Source organism: Exophiala oligosperma (assembly GCF_000835515.1).
Source record: "Exophiala oligosperma strain CBS 72588 unplaced genomic scaffold supercont1.8, whole genome shotgun sequence".
Classification (NCBI taxonomy): Eukaryota; Fungi; Ascomycota; class Eurotiomycetes; order Chaetothyriales; family Herpotrichiellaceae; genus Exophiala; species Exophiala oligosperma.
This window is the reverse complement of record NW_015622825.1, coordinates 1,010,811-1,026,341: the sequence shown is the minus strand read 5'-3', so window position 1 is coordinate 1,026,341 and position 15,531 is coordinate 1,010,811. Positions and strand designations below refer to the sequence as shown.

The following is a 15,531-nucleotide window of genomic DNA, read 5'->3' as shown; positions in this document are numbered from 1 at the left end:
TGACACCAAACTGTCTCAGGGACTCCGAAAAAGGCAACATTGAAGAAAAAAAGCCCGAGGATGAGAGTTTCCAGGGTGGATAGTCAAGGATTCAAAGGTTGATACCTAAACGGTTTGTCATAGCACCCAATCTAAATCAAAAATCGTCTGCAGGTGCCGTCACATGGTCTCTTCCCTCGTCTTCAAAAAGTGGCCTGATGGATCGATCGATCGTTGTAGATTATGAGACCAGGATTGTGTGGCGACTATGCGTTTGAAACATGACCTGAGAATTCAGTACAAAGGAAGGTTTTTGGTTGTAGATGTTGAGGCCGCAGCACAGTGATCGGTGTAACAAGTAGGCAGCACTAGTTCATAAGATTGAAGAATTCTGACTGTTATGATGGTATTTTAAGTGTTGTGGTGATATTTTGAGTGTTGTGATGGCATTTTGGGTGTGTTGCGCGACAATAATTGTGTATCTTGAGTATTATGGTTGCAAGTCCTAACTATCTTGAGATTGCAATTAATCAACTCTAGATAGTTAGGATGATTGACATTATTGACCAATTATATGAGAGAAAAGTGGTTGATGAGTCACCGAAAATTATTTCTGGCTGCCAGAGTTTAAACCTTGCCAAGAATTATTATTTTCTGGTTACAACTTTTTCGCTGCCAGAGGGAGAGAGAGAAAGGTTGCCAGGAGGGTACATACTGTGGCAATAGAGAAGTGTACTGTACATATAGTGGCAACAGAGAAGGGTACATAAGAGGAGGGTACAGAGTACATACTGTGGCAAGAGAGGAGAGGACTACTCCGTTCTCAGCTGGGGGGTGAAAAGTCAAATCCTGGCTCTTACGTCATTTTTCGCGGGCGCTTCTCCCATGATGTACACGTATCTGTGATTTGACCTCCGCGATTGCTCGACGACGAATTTTGTGCGAACTCTGATCCCTTCGTCTCGCTATTGACTATCCTCCACATTACACATTTACTTGGATTCTCCATCAAATACACAAGCACGCGTCTTCAGTCATGTCTGCGACATTATTCACCGAACCCACCGCGACACCGTCGCAGCCTGCAGGTACGGTCCTCTTCACGTCCGGTGGCACCGTCACCATCAACGCGCCGGCCTCGGTTGTTTTTGACACCATAACGGGATTTTCACGGTACGACCGATGGAACGACTGGACCCCTTCGCTCAAATTTGAGGCTGCGGATGAGGAAGTCAAGACCGGACTGACCGGCCTTCTCAAGACGCACATGGGAGCGCAAGCTCGCGATTACGACGTTCCCGTCGAGGTATGTTGTCTTGGTCGACGCGCCTCCTTTTGCAAAAAGCCAACCTGTCACAGATCATTGAGCTGAGCCGCTCGCCCGCCAAATTCAGGCTCTGTTGGCGAAGCAAGTTGCTGCCGTCGTGGGCACTGACGGCCGAGCGGGTCCAGGAAGTCACGCCGGTGGACGGCGCCGGTCAGACGTGCCAGGTTCGTAACTGGGAGTCCATGGGGGGACCGGCGGCCTATGCGTTCAAGTATCTAATGGGAATCCCTGCGCAACTCAACGAGTTGAATGTCATGTACCTCGATAGGCTGAAGGAGTACATCGAGAAGGAACAGATGAAATCGTAACCTCTGCCAAGTCAAAGATTCTGTGTCACTTTCGAAGATCAGTGTCTCTCTGTAATCAGTGCTTGCTACCTAGTCTGATCGCCACCGAGCTTCACTGATTCCCGCCGATTCCACTGACTCTGATCACGTGATGCTCTGGCTAGTTGCTTGACGGGTAACCGATTGACCTGCCTTTCCTATGTGGCAGGGCGAAAAGACGACAAGTTGCGAGTCACTACGGTGTTTCCAAGAAGCGACCAGGGCGCCGATCATCAGCCCTCCGAGGTCTCCTTTCGTAGATCAGTGTGACGACCGACGTCCTCGATTTGTGCTACTCCTTCCACGGTATAGCAATTCCGCCGTCGCGCCGCTTCACGCTTGATCAGTGATCTCGCAATAGGAGTGGGGTCGAAGAAATTGTTCGATTTTGTGAAGATCTGGTCGATCTGCTCGAGTGATAGGCCTTTCGTCTCGGGGAAGAAGAAATACACGATCGGTACGATCGCAACGTTGATGCAGGCGAAGACAATGTAGTAGCGGTATTTGATCGTGTCGAAACCGACCGGGGTGACCTGAGCCAGGAGGAAGTTGGACGTCCAAACGGCTGCCGTCGACAGAGCATTGATGGCCGCTCGGTGTTGTGTCGGCGCTATTTCGGTCGCGTAGAGGAAGGTCAGGCCTGCGAACCCGACGGTGAAGATGAAGGGGAACAGAAAAAGCGCAACCACGGCCACATACAAGGCAGCCTTGTTGTCTCTTGCCGACGTTGCTCCGGCCAGGATTGCCATCAATGCCGCCATGATGGCTGCGCTGCTGACCATCAATTTCCGACGCCCCAGTCGATCGATGGTGTAGTAAGCGACGACACCACCGACCGGTTGAGTGAGTGCTATGGATGCGGCCAATATTCTTGATGTGGTGCCATCCAGGCCGAGGTATTGCTGGAAGATGGTGGTCGCGTAGAAGGTGATGGCGTTGATGCCACACATTTGTTGGAAAGTCTGGCCCAAAACCGCGAGCACGGTCCGGTTCAGTAGTCTTTGTTCTCCCATCCTGAAGACGTCCCCGAAGTAGCCCTGCCCACACAGCGTCAGGGAACGCTGAATCTGATTCATATCCTCGCTCAGGGTGTGGGCATCTCCAGTCACACCTTCCAGCGCCGATAAGACCTCTCGAGCTTCGTCGACCTGACCCTTCTTCATCAACCATCGAGGTGATTCGGGGAGAAGAAAGATGCTGGCCATGACGACCAGAGAGAAGGCGATTTGCAGAGCCAGCGGTGCTCGCCATGCGCCTGTGCCACGGAGGTAGTAGAATCCGAAGTCGACCCAGAGCGACATGGTGATGCCGGTTCCGATAAAGAAGCCAGTCGTCACGACGCCCGACCCTCTTTTGGACGGTTTGGAAATTTCAGCGTGCCAGACAGGAACCGTCGCCACATATCCGCCTGTACCAAAACCCAGGACGAGACGAGCAACGGCAAATTGAGCCAGTTGGTAGGATGAAGCCATCAGAACGGCGCCAATCACGGAAACTCCAGATGCAATGAAGATAACCTTGCGACGACCCAACCTGTCACCCATGAAGATGCAGGACAGGGAGCCGAAGATACCGCCGACAAGGTAGAGGGCGATGACAGTGCCTGGAGAATGAATTGCAGTCAGGATAGTGCCAAGGGCTCAGCCGTAGTAGTATGTAGCTTACCCTGGATATTGGAATTCTTCGTGCGTTGAGCTCCCGTGGTGTTGAGAGTGTCCATCTGGGGAAAGGCCTCGAGGAAGGAGTCGAGCGTCAAGAGACCTCCAGCAACCGCTTGATTGTAGCCATAGCAAAGAAATGCCGGAGCCACTACCAAAATCAGTGCCGCAAGATCCAGGCTTGAACCTGTCAGTCCTAGATATTTCTTCATAATGGGGAGCTGATGTTAGGGATGCTGATGATAGGGATGCTGGTAATGGCGATGCTGGTGATGGCGGTGCTCGAGTCGAGTATGCGAAGCAGGCCGAGGAGGGCAGCACCTAATTCTATTCATCAACACCACCATCATCACGTTTCAGACGATGACGAGGGGTAACATCATTTTTCTGGAGAAAAGCGTTGTCGTCTGGAGGTCCAAATGCGCTGGTGCTGTCAAAAAGCCCCTTCTCCACGTTTGACAGTTGTCGGAGCCGGCCGAAGACTAGCTGAGCCCAACGGCGATCATGGCAAAACTCGACGTCGTATCCCTGTTGAGGGTTCGCCGCCTACCTGAATGCGTATAGTTTCAGCAGCACATAACCGGACGCCCCTCCAGATCTAGGCAATGCATCCAACACGCCCCTCCTTTCGGCAGCCTCCGATCCTCGGTCGCTGAGAGTCCCCGTCAGGATCCTGATCATGTGACTAGGGCCGCCTACCGGTTATACTAGTCCTATCCGGAAAGTTGCCTCGGCCTTCGCGCACACACGACTGCGCTGCGGCCACAACTTATGATTCACAGTAGTTTTAGCCCTCCTTCGTACTGAATTCCATCATTTCAAGACGCATGGGTCGTGACACTATCCGATTGGCACAAAACCGTCTCGGGAATAGAAAACGAAAAAGCCCGACGACGAGAATCCCGGAAGGTCAGCCAGGGACATTTTGTTATACGGCCAAGAGGCCTCCTCCGCGGAGTACTCCGCTAATCTCTCTTTACGAAGTATGTAGCCTGTTGGAATGGTCGAGGCACATTTCAGTTTTCTCCTTTCTCTCCCTCGTCATCACTAGAGTTTTGAATGTTTACACAAACAATCATGGTGTAAAGTCCTTTCGAAAGGTGTGCCTTGCCGACGTGATGGCGCGGTTCTTTCTACGAGTGGCTTCTCAACGGTGTCTATCCCTGCTTTCGACGAGGACACAGAGTGTGTTCGCCCGTGTGACCTGTAACACACTTCGCTACCGACCCCCGATACCTAACTCGCGAGAGAAACAGAAAACCACGCGCACCTGCGTCATCTCAATTGATCGCCAGCCATGCATCTTGTCGTATTTGATAATCTCAACTTCCCATGAACTCTTCATCCTGAACAACAACCTTTTGAGATCTTTTTCTCTTGCTCCGGCTTCTCAATATGACTCTCCTTCTTGTGTTGTCTGTTCGTTGAAACAACGCTGTCTTTCTTCTCCTCATCCATTGAGACACCCCATCCTTTTCGACATTCCTTGGCCATCTTTATCTTTGTCTCGATTCGAGGAAGCAGATTCGAGGTGAGCTGCGCCTGATGGAGGAGTTTTGGCAAGTAGGAAGTTGATGCCTCTTTTTTTTCCTGTCAAGTATGATGAGGTGGATCATGGAAAAAAAGAAAAAAGCTCGCGTGAGTAGCCGTTTGCCCCCTGTGGGAAGGCGTGGGGGAACCCGCCAGGCAGAACGGGAGCGACCTGGCATGGCTCTGTAGACTCCATAGGATCATCCATGCTTGCGGTCTCCAAACAAGTTCTAGATGTAAGTCGACAAAAACCTCGTCACCACCGGCTCGGCGGCTGGGTTTTTTTCGATGTACATCTGGCAAGATCTTGCATCCGTGGTGTCCTCCAACTCAGTCTCTAATTTTCTTCGTTTGCTCTCTCTTTCGTCTTGCAGCAAATTGCTTTCTTCGAGTTGTCTTTCGGCTTGGCTTTGGACGCCGGTTGCGGTGGAGGTTCAGTCCGACGGTAAGAAGCGATTGCTCAAAAGCAGAATCTCGATTGTCCGAGGCGCGCTGCGGGCCCATCGTTGGAGGGTCGAGAAAGGAGGACTGTTGGCCAGATGATCGGCGTTTCGCTCAACAATAGCCCCAAACTCCTTCTAGCAACTCAAAGTGTGTGATGGTGCTTTGGAGAATGTCGTTGCCGCCCAGAGACGGAGATCTCTGCGCCTGAAGAGGAGGAGAAGGAGAAGAAGAAGAAGAAGAATCCATTCTTTTCAAATAACCTTCTGCGGGAGGCGTCGTGGAGCGATATGTCGACACGGGGGCGTGCGCACCCCGTCTGAGAGCCAAGTAGCTCACTTACCACCAACAAACAACACCGTGAGCAGCTCATTGGTGATTTCCCAGACCCTTTTTTTTTCTCTTTTTGGACCGGATCCGACTCGGTCCTGCGATCGAGTAATTCTATACTCCACGCAATGACGATTGGACAACAAGAGCGAGAAGTCGTCCTGCTCAAGGTTCAACCGACTACCTTGCTACCATCGAGAAAGGCCGAACAAGCCAAGGTCCGACGGCACAGATTCCAGCCATTGTCGCCGTCCCCTAGGCTTGCCATGCTGCCTACCATCGAGTGACATTGAGAAGCGACGGTGAGGTCGACGGGCGAATGCAACGATCGAAGAGAGAGAGAAAACCACTGGTCTTCCGGCCGATATTTCAGGTATGCAGGTACTGCAAAAGTCTGTGGGCACAGGCTGGATGGTGGCTCGACAAGGACTGGTATTCCACGGCACGGTGGAAGGGAGTGGTTACGGGGCGACGGGAAATACACTCCCACTGTTCATCACGAAACAGTCCGCCTCACGCCCGGTCGAAGGGGTATCATCAGGAGTCCAGGGGCAAGGATTTGGCCTCCCGGGGGCTGGAATTAAGCCGCAGTAGCATGAAGCCGCAGTATGTGTTCTCTGGGACTATCCACGCACCGGAAGGCGGGCCAAGGCGGGCACTCGAAAAAGAAGAAGAAGAAGAAGAAGAAGAAAGGTAGTCGGAAGGAAAGAAACCATGGCCACACTCGTTCATTCTGCTGTACTCGTTGAGGTGTTGTTGTTGAGGTTGTTGACCACGGCGACCATGTTAATCGAGCTCTCTCGAGGTGGTCGCTGTTTGTCACGACCAAGCAAAAGAACGGGCAGTGATCAGTCCATGGCAACCAGACGACTCCGTACACACAAATAAACCCACAAGAAGATCATAAGGAGCGTAATAATTTTTTTTTTACAATGTGGTGAGTTTACAACTTCTCCCCAGAAGTGTTCTGAGTGTGTCGCGTGACAATAATTACGAGTCCCTTTCCGAATGATATTTTAAAGTGCGTTATGAAATAATCATCACGAGTGCAAAGCATCGTAAGTGTGTTATGAAATAATAATTGCGAGTCCTAGTTATCTTAGGGTTACAAATAATTAACTCTAGATATTTTGAACTTTGGTCACTCCAAATCCTAGATATTGTGAATGATTGCAATAATTGACCAATCAGATGAGAGGTGAGAGTAGAGTGCCAGATAGTGACATTATATTAATTGCCAAGAATTATTCTCAGAGGCTTGGCCACAGATGGATTACCTGGGACTACCCTGGGTAGACTCTGGGTAAGACTTCTGCCAGAGATTGACCTGGATTATTTCTTGGCTGCTATTAGGGAACAGACCAAGCCCACCATCGGAAAGCAGCAATCAAACACAACACATCCAAGTCCCATGGCTGTGGGCGAGGTCGACTGATTGGCCCCGTGCTAATGCAATGCAAATGCTAGACTTTAGCTTTTGGGACTTCCCCGGCCACGGCTAGCCCCAACGGGCCAAAAAGTGCGCCGACCCGGACCCCCAAAGGGATCATCCAATTGACACGAAGATCAGCAACTAGCCTGGGACTTGTTCGCCTCTTCCAAGCTGTTCCGAGCCGACAAGAGGGGCCTCGACGGCTCCTGACGCGGGGATCGACCATGAACCGTCGTCAAAGTGTCACCCCGGCTTTGGACATTTGCCAAAGATGGCGCACCAATCGCAGACGGTGGTATGGACGACGGAAAGACGGCGAGCAGAAGAAAAGTCATCGAGAGAGTGTGAATTGGTTGCCTCTGACAGACAACTTGCACGTCTGTGCCATATTATGCTACGCTATGTGATGTGGATGTGATTTCCAGGAAAAGCAAACTCCATTCGGAAATGGCGAACTTGGAAACCCTTCTTTCAGTCTCTTCTGGAACACTCGAAGCAGACCTGCCCATGCGCCCCGCTGCATCGTAAATAAATCATAGACGACCGATGAATGTTGCAGCTGATCGACCGGATGTGTTGTCCCACAGGCTCTCACCAGGCAAGACCCACCTGGTTGGGCTGGCAACTCAAACCGGTGCACAGCTCGACGTCCTCCTTGCTCACGGTGGCATCACCCGGCAGTGCTTGCCGAGCCGGCCAGATCTCTTGATTGGCCGCCTTCTCCCGCTCCGCGTGCTCCCGGATCACCTTGCGTGCTCGCTGCTGGAAGTACAAGGGCCCTTTCTCGAGTCGGGGGTGCATCTGGCCGTTGACGAAGACGCCGGCGTTCAGGTTCCTCTGGGAGAGTTCGCAGAGGACCTTGTCCTCCGACACCACCTTGGCATAGAGCCGGTGGATGCGTTGGAAATCTTCCTCGGGGGAGTTTTTGTTGCGGAAGATCTGGTAGTGCATCGACGACTCCTTGGGCCCGTTGGGAAGGAAACGTTGAAGCATGATGAAGTGTGGTCCGTGGCACCTTTGTCAGCGATGGAAAACGTCACAGTGTCCGTGGACAGACGGGGAGCCCCGACTTACAGAACCGAAATGGAGACGTTGGGAAAGAAGTAGGTACTGGCGATGGCCATTCCGAGCTTCTTTTGTTCCACCGTCGGGACGGACTGATGCTTGATGTACCCGTCAACGCCGGCGACGTCGTGGGTCTCGATGTCGGCGAGCGTGGGTATGTCGGGATGGGCGATCGGGCAGTGATAGCACTCGTTGAAATTGTCGGCCAAGATCTTCCAATTGTACGCACCGTCGAGCTTGTACTCGTGGTCGAGGACGTAGTCGTCAAAGTCGTAGACCTTGTAGCGCTCTTGCGTGTCGACGCCGTCAAAGTCCTCCTCCCACGGCACCTCGGGAATCTCCTTGCCGTCGAGATTGACCCAGACGAAGCCGCTCGCGTCGACACGGACATGGATTCGGAACAGACCGTTCTGTGACTTGTCGAAGCCTTCCAGCTCGTCGTACTTGGGTGCCTTTGCGAGGCTGCCGTCGAGCCCGTATGACCAACCGTGGTACTTGCAGGCAAAGATCTTGGCGGTGCCCTCTTGACCCTGGACGACGGGATACGCCCGGTGGCGGCAGACGTTGTGGAATCCGTTGATGTCCCCCTTGCGGTCCCGGCACAGGACGAACTCGTAGCCAGCGACATCGAACTTCAGGTAGTCGCCGACTTGGCCGAGTCTCGTCTTGTGTGTGATGAGCATCCACCGTTTGGAAAAGATGGCTCGTCTTTCGAGTTGGTACATCTCTTCCGACGTGTACCAGCTGGCGGGGAGAGCTCGGACAGGTTCCCTCGGATTGCTCTTGGTCGCTGGCGCCGGGCCTCCGAAGCCTAGGTAGTTGAGAATAGCCATTTGTGAAAAGTGTGAAAAAAAATCTGTGAAACCGACGATGGGAGAACAAGTCAAGGTTCAAAAATGACTTCCTGTCAGTATCGCAGTATGTGTAGGACGGATGCGACGAGGGAGGCACATTATTTATTTTGCAGGAGCTCGTCCGACACATGACCTTCTTACATGTCGCTGACCTTGTTGCCTCGTCCATGAAGCGCTGGCATCCCAATACGGGCATCCATCAGCAGCAACCTGACAAAAATTTGCCCCTTTGGGATGGTTTTCCTGATGTCAATGATTCTTTGAGTGGCTGAGATACAAATGGTGGTGACAAGGGTCGATGGTACGTGTGGTTGACACCTTGCGGACTTTTTGGCCCAATTGGGTAACCACGCAAATCCCCCGTCGTAAGCCAACGGGATCCAAGCTTCAAGACCCAGACTGCAATACGATCGCTTGGATCAAATGAGTCAAAAGAGCAGCTGAAGCCGAAAGACTGCAGGATCCAAAAGTCTTGAAATGATAGAATTCAGGACGAAGGAGGGATTTCGGTTGCAAGTGTTGAGGCCGCAGCGCAGTGTTGTGTGCGCGCAGGCCGAGTCACTTCCCGAATAGGACTAGTGCAACAAGTCGGCAGCACTACTAGTTTATATGATTGATAATTCCGACTTGAAGATTGTATTTTGGGTGTTGTGGTGGCGAGCTCTATTTATCTTGGGGGTCCAAATAATCAACTCTAGATATTTAGGACTCGGTGCACCTTTGGTCACTCCAAATCCTAGATATTTTGAATACTTAACATTATTGACCAATCAGATGAGAAAAGTGTGCCAGATAGTGACATTGTATTATTTGCCAAGAATTATTCTCACTCACCCCTGATGGTTAGATCTAAACTACTCCTTGTGCTGATGAGGGGTAGACTCTGGGTAAAGACTCTGGATTATTTCTTGTCTGCTATTAGGAATTACCAAGTCACCGTCAAAAGGAGCAACCAATACATAACACACAAGACTGCGCCGCGGCCTGAACTTATGATTCACAGTATACTGTTTTAGCCCTCTCCTAGCCTGGCCTCGTCCTATGAGACCGCTACCTAATTATGATCGCCTACGAGCTCATTGGTCCGCGTCGAATTGCCGCCCGCATCCGGGGTGAGGGGACATGCTGCACCCGACAGCTTGCGCGACTTCTCATCGGCGCACAATACCGTAGCGTGACTTCAGAACATGAAGATCCCTTCCTTCCACCCATGTTGTTTGCCCCCTTTGCACGACGTTGGTTCAGAGCCCCCAAAGATACATCGCCATCACCATTGCATCTCTCATATAAATTCACCATCGGAGCCGCCAATTCGAATGCCATCTGTCTTTGCCGCTACCGACATCACCACGTATCATCTCCATGCCCGGGACAGAGGGCCCGCGCCCAAATCGTCCTCACACACCTAGGTCTACAAGCAGCCATAGCGAGCCCACGCAAGAAGCCGCCATATCAAAGCGTAGGCAGCCCAAAAGCCGTGCCGGTATGCTATGCTCTTTATTTGGAGGCTGCAGTTCATTGTCGATGCATCGGTTGCCGGGCACGCCATGACCTGAATTGTACTAATGCATGCGATGTCAGGCTGCAACACATGCAGGGCCCGGCGCATGAAATGTGATGGTAAGTCTCAGCCGCGGGGGAGGACGAAATCGTCCTTTCTGCGGCCACTGCTCTATATTTCGAGACTACTTTCTTGTCAGATCGATAGGGCCTCTCGTCTCTCACCCAGGATTTTTTTCCGCGACGCAGGTACAAGTGTATCGGTGGACCTACTGACGGCTTCCAGAATCGAAACCGTCCTGTTTGCGATGCAGAGATCGAGGTGTCGAATGTGGTGGGTATTCCAGGGAACTGAAGTGGAAGTTGGTGGGCGATCAGCCCAAGGAAGAGAGGCGGTCTGATAGTATGTACACACTCCTCGAGCCACGCCGGTGTACCCATCTGAACATGTGCGCCGTGGCGCTGACTGGCTCTCAGAGAGGCGATCTCAAGGCCCCGAGGCCTTGTCTGCGGAAGGTGTATCTCGGCCCTTCTACAAAGATGCTACGCCCAGTGACCCGACGACAACTTTGCCCATGCAACCCGACAGGAGCTTGAGGGTGGAAACAACTGGGATCAATAGCACACCGCCGATATTGCGAGAGGCGCTCTGGCCTTTGTTGCAGCATGGCCAATTGTTCGACTTTACGAACGTCGATTTTGATATCGACTTCTTCGTGGGTGACGAAAACGTCGAATTTCATGTGCCTACCAACTTGGGTTCCCTCGCCAACACGCCGTCTGGACAGTTATCGGAACACGTCGCCCACCATGCGCTCCCCTCAACTACGACGGCAGATAGCGATATGGACATTTCAAAATCGCCCAGCTTCGTCGACTCAATCTTCTCTACAGGCTACAGGCCGAAGGACTTGGTGGATATTCCGCATGACGGTGTGAGGATCCCGGGGCCACCTGATTTCTTGCACAGCGCAGCTGAGTCCGCCCCGGGTCAGCAGAATCCACAACCTGAAAAGCCCGACGCCCGCAGTGTGCTGAGCAAGCAGCCCGTCTCTCTGTCGGATACTCCGGATAAGGTCAAGCATCTTTTCGATGATCAGCTCTGCGCTGTTCTTTCCATCAAGGACGATCATACCACCCATCCATGGCGAGTTCACGTGTGGCCATTGGCTGACAATTGTCCAACGCTGTACCATGCCCTTGCGGCCATGACATATTTGTTCTTGAGCAATTCGCAACCCCAATTACGCGCGACTGGCTGGAGTCATTCCCAGGCAAGCTTGCAGGGTTTTGCTGAAAGCGAAGGCAAGGCTGGCCTATCTCTTGAGCAGTCTCTGGCTGCCAGATTGGCTCTTGCCTTCGCAGAAGGATGGGACTTCGAATCCAATTCTTTGGGTATCGAGCATGTCAGAATTGCCGGACAGCTTGTGAGAGATGCTTTTCACAAGCACAAGGCGACGAACCTTACGGGTGACGATCTGGACCGCCTAAACTTTTTGGTGCGCACTTGGATGTACAAGGATGTCATGACACGCTTGACGATCTCACATGGTGGTGGACCAGTTGAGGTAGACTTCATGACCGCCTACATTGAGCTTGATTCTTTGCCGTTAGAACATCAGCTTGACCCCCTGCTGGGTTGTGCCATCACGCTGTTCCCGCTGATCGGGCGTCTGACCGATATCATCCGAGCCGTTCGACGAAGGTCCGAGAAGCATAACTCACCGTCCATAATCTCCCGGGCCGCGGAACTGCGGATGGCCATCGAAGGTTGGAGCCCATCGTTTGATCCGCGGCGGGCAGGAGGTCTCACTCCGCATGTCGCCGATGCCATCCAGACGGCCGAAGCCTATCGCTGGACAGCCCTGCTGCTTCTCAGGCAGGCCATACCGGAACTTCCGTGGGTGAATTCGTTTTGGGAAATTGCAGAGAAAGTCTCCATCTACCTCGCGACCGTCCCGGCGACCTCTCCAACGATGATCGTACACCCTTTCCCATTCATGGCGATTGGGGGTGAGGCTTTCGACGAGGAAGACCGCGATTGGATCTGTCAGCGATGGGATCACATGTACAAGCGAATGCCCCTCGCTACATTGGACAAGTGTAAGAGAGTCTGCCAGGAGGTCTGGCGGAGGAGGGACGCTTTTGAAGCGCAATTCGGGGTCTGCCCGAGCTGTGGCGCTTACCGGCTCGGCTCCTCCGGAATCGATCCTACAACAGATGCCTCGACGGCGGCGGGCGGTTCAGCTGCGTCTTGGGATGAAGGCGAGGAAGCCGGCCGTCGTTGTCGATGTGGTTCGACGAGCAAGATCGCCTCGCCCGTATCCGATTTCCCAGATTCGTTGGCATTCAAGAAAGGAGTGGACAACATCACTCGCGCGGGCAATCTGGCTTACACAGTTCGAGGAAATTTGCATTGGTTAGGTGTTTTGAAGGAGTGGGAGTGGGATGGTGAGTTTCTGGAACCTCGCCGGATCAGCTTTTCATTCACCCTCCTGTCCCTCGTGATGACGGCGCTGACGGGCTACAGTCATGCTAGGGTGAAGGCTACGATGACAAGGTTAGGATTGATTGAATGACATGAATAGTGTCTCCACATTGTGAGTTCTTTTTGGGTCTTGTTCTCCAAAGCGATGGGCATGAGACTGGGATCTGTTTGGTGCCTAACAATGGCAGCACGTACAGGCCACATGACACCAGCAAAGGCACCAAACCCGCCTCGTCCGTCCCATAGTGTCAAAGCATCTGAGTGGTCGAGATGCATGCTTGTCCTCCGGGAGGCCCGACGGCACGGAGAATTACTGGAGGACAGCGCATGCTATACATCATCTGGATCTCTCGAGCTCGAGTTTCCATCAAACGACTGCCGATCTCGGGCAACATCTCTTGCAAACCGTAATTGGTTCCGTTTCCATTGTAGTCGGTGCCAATTCTCCACGATGCCGCATCACCCCCAGTCCTGGATTCTGTCTTCCGCGTGTGGGCACCGTGGCGAAACTGGCACCGTGGCAACTTCTGTCGACCGTTCTTGAGCAGGTCAAGAACCTATGATCCCGCGACGGGCGACATCTTGAACCCATGCCCAGAGTCTCCGGTCCGGATCATCTCAAATACAGATCGGTTCGTTTCCGGCACGAAATCGATGCAGTACTCGGATTCCGCCGTATCAGCGAACCAGCACAATTTCTGGCCCACAAACGGCCGGGCCGCCAGCCAGGGCGACGTTTCTCTCAGCAAGTAGCCGCAGCCTGACCTCGTCTTTCAGCGGGAACGTGGTCCTGCCGGGTAGGAGAGGGGGGCAACAACGACACAAGCCCAAGTCAAGGAAGGACAAGGCAATGCCCACGAATGATGATGAGGATGATGATGATGAGCACGACCTCTTTCGCCACGAGACCAGAAAAAAAACGACACGAAGACGAGGATGGTGCGCGACCGCGAAAGACATTGCTCGAATGGACCGAGCCAGATACTCATCCCATTGCATTGCAGATGCAATCAGCTACGCGCGCGCGGCGCTGGTACTCATGGATCCCGCCATTCATTCGAGAGGTTGGTGTTCTTCCTTGACAGGTGTAGCAAGCAGCAATCATCATAGCCTTGAGTCAAAATGTCATCGCCCGTCCTTCATGTCGACAGGATACCAAAAATGACACTTTCATCTTCGAGCTTGTCGATCTGAACTACTCGGTATACCCATGCCTCGCTACTCGGCTTACACACACGGGCAAACGCTACAACTTGACCCAAGCAATCTCATCTCCCAGACGTTGGTTGCCAGGAGGAGCATTCTGACTATGAGGGATGGTCTCTGGATGACCTGAAATGACCTGGATTCTTTTATGAGACTACGGGGAGTCGCATAACAGGCGTGGTGAGAAGCCTCGAACAAGCGCCTGTAAAATAGGCCTAGGGAGCGAAAAATGAGCGACTAAAGGGGGCCTATCAAAGGAGTGGTGTGAGCCTATTACTAGGTGTCAACTTGTAAAGACCGGTCGGCGGAGTACTCCGCGGATGAGGCCCCTGGGCCGTCTAACACAACTCCAAGAAAATTCGGACTGGCAACCACAACACCCAAAATGCCTTTTGTCGGAATCTCAATCATGTGAACTGGTGCTGCCTACTTGTTACGCTAATTCTATTCGGGAACTTCGTCGACCTGCGCCCACACACGACAACTGCGCTGCATCCTCAACACACTCTCCTTCCTACAACACACCCTCCTTTCGTACTGAATTCTTTGGTCGTCTTTCAACATGCATAGTCCAAACCTCTCTTTCCCAGCATTGACCTAGATCGGTAAAGGAGGTTTCCTTGATCGCCAACAACAATGACCCTTTCAAGGCAAATCATCACTGGTTTCCCCAAGCTCAAGACCATTGTTGGTGCTCTTGAACTTTGCCGGTGCCTTTGGCAGGTGAGGACCTTTTTCGATCCCTGTCACGACTAGCCAGTCACCTAACCATTTTGCAGTGTCAGCATGCCATCCCTCACTGATGTCCGTGATGGGATCCAATGTACCAGATGACGTCCAGACCACCTCCACCACCAACACCATCACCATCTGTGACCTCTTCGACCAGGCTCCCACTCTGCTGGTTGTCATCAAGGGCGTCAACACTTGTTTGACCAACAAGGCACTCCCAGAGACCAACCCATGTCTTAATGTCAACAGAATCAAGCTACGGGCTGTGTCAACGATGAACATCATCAACAACAACCCATACCTCGCTGACATGAAGTTGACGACCTCCTGAAAGCACCACACGGTCAGTCACTTGCAGGTTGTGGCCCGCCGAGTCCTCCGAGTCCTCCGAGTCCTCCGAGTCCACCTTCAAGATGAGGATAGCCTGGCTTGACCGAGAGAAAAATACTCTGGCTGAGACATGGCTGTTATTAATACCCCCGAAAAGGTGAATGAGATCTGACCTAGGAAGGTTATTGAGGAACGTCAGACAGCCACCAAATGACAAGTGTGATCTTGTTGGTTGGGATGGGCAAATGCAACCGCCTCCAGTGGACTGGGGAAAGCCGTGTTGCTCAATATCCCAGCAGCAACCCGAATTTCATCAGCGGCTTTGAGGGATGG

At 52.5% G+C, this 15,531-nt stretch overlaps 5 protein-coding genes across 8 annotated transcripts; 4 read left to right on the top strand and 1 right to left on the bottom strand.

Annotated features, from left to right (window-relative positions):
- Nucleotides 1-925: 925 nt before the first annotated feature.
- Nucleotides 926-1,658, top strand: PV06_08330 (uncharacterized protein). The gene is made up of 2 exons (XM_016409652.1): nt 926-1,285; nt 1,339-1,658. Exons 1-2 carry the CDS (start codon nt 1,016-1,018, stop codon nt 1,612-1,614), a joined length of 546 nt encoding a protein of 181 aa, XP_016259960.1. The 5' UTR covers nt 926-1,015; the 3' UTR covers nt 1,615-1,658.
- A 207-nt stretch (nt 1,659-1,865) lies between these two features.
- Nucleotides 1,866-3,502, bottom strand: PV06_08329 (uncharacterized protein; the record flags this gene model as incomplete). The annotated part of the gene is made up of 2 exons (XM_016409651.1): nt 1,866-3,235; nt 3,298-3,502. The coding sequence occupies 2 exons, from the start codon at nt 3,500-3,502 to the stop codon at nt 1,866-1,868; spliced, it is 1,575 nt and encodes a 524-aa protein (XP_016259959.1).
- Nucleotides 3,503-10,137: 6,635 nt separating this feature from the next.
- Nucleotides 10,138-13,021, top strand: PV06_08328 (the record flags this gene model as incomplete). 4 transcript variants are annotated; one of them, XM_016409648.1, is made up of 4 exons in its annotated part: nt 10,138-10,401; nt 10,524-10,562; nt 10,729-10,845; nt 10,920-13,021. In XM_016409648.1, the coding sequence occupies exons 1-4, from the start codon at nt 10,305-10,307 to the stop codon at nt 13,019-13,021; spliced, it is 2,355 nt and encodes a 784-aa protein (XP_016259956.1). In that variant the 5' UTR covers nt 10,138-10,304. The 4 variants fall into 4 exon arrangements, with proteins under 4 accessions (XP_016259956.1, XP_016259955.1, XP_016259957.1 ...); XM_016409647.1 differs by having other exon boundaries at nt 10,138-10,425; XM_016409649.1 differs by having other exon boundaries at nt 10,138-10,562.
- A 54-nt stretch (nt 13,022-13,075) lies between these two features.
- PV06_08327 (uncharacterized protein) lies at nt 13,076-13,474 on the top strand (the record flags this gene model as incomplete). The annotated part of the gene is made up of 1 exon (XM_016409646.1): nt 13,076-13,474. One exon carries the CDS (start codon nt 13,076-13,078, stop codon nt 13,472-13,474), a length of 399 nt encoding a protein of 132 aa, XP_016259954.1.
- A 1,464-nt stretch (nt 13,475-14,938) lies between these two features.
- PV06_08326 (uncharacterized protein) lies at nt 14,939-15,199 on the top strand (the record flags this gene model as incomplete). The annotated part of the gene is made up of 1 exon (XM_016409645.1): nt 14,939-15,199. One exon carries the CDS (start codon nt 14,939-14,941, stop codon nt 15,197-15,199), a length of 261 nt encoding a protein of 86 aa, XP_016259953.1.
- Nucleotides 15,200-15,531: the final 332 nt, after the last annotated feature.

What these genes read in the sequence shown, in the direction of transcription:
- PV06_08330 (XM_016409652.1), top strand. Translation starts at nt 1,016, where the DNA reads ATGTCTGCGACATTATTCACCGAACCCACCGCGACACCGTCGCAGCCT. An exon ending in ATTACGACGTTCCCGTCGAG is followed by an intron (nt 1,286 to 1,338) that starts GTATGTTGTCTT and finishes AACCTGTCACAG; the next exon opens with ATCATTGAGCTGAGCCGCTC.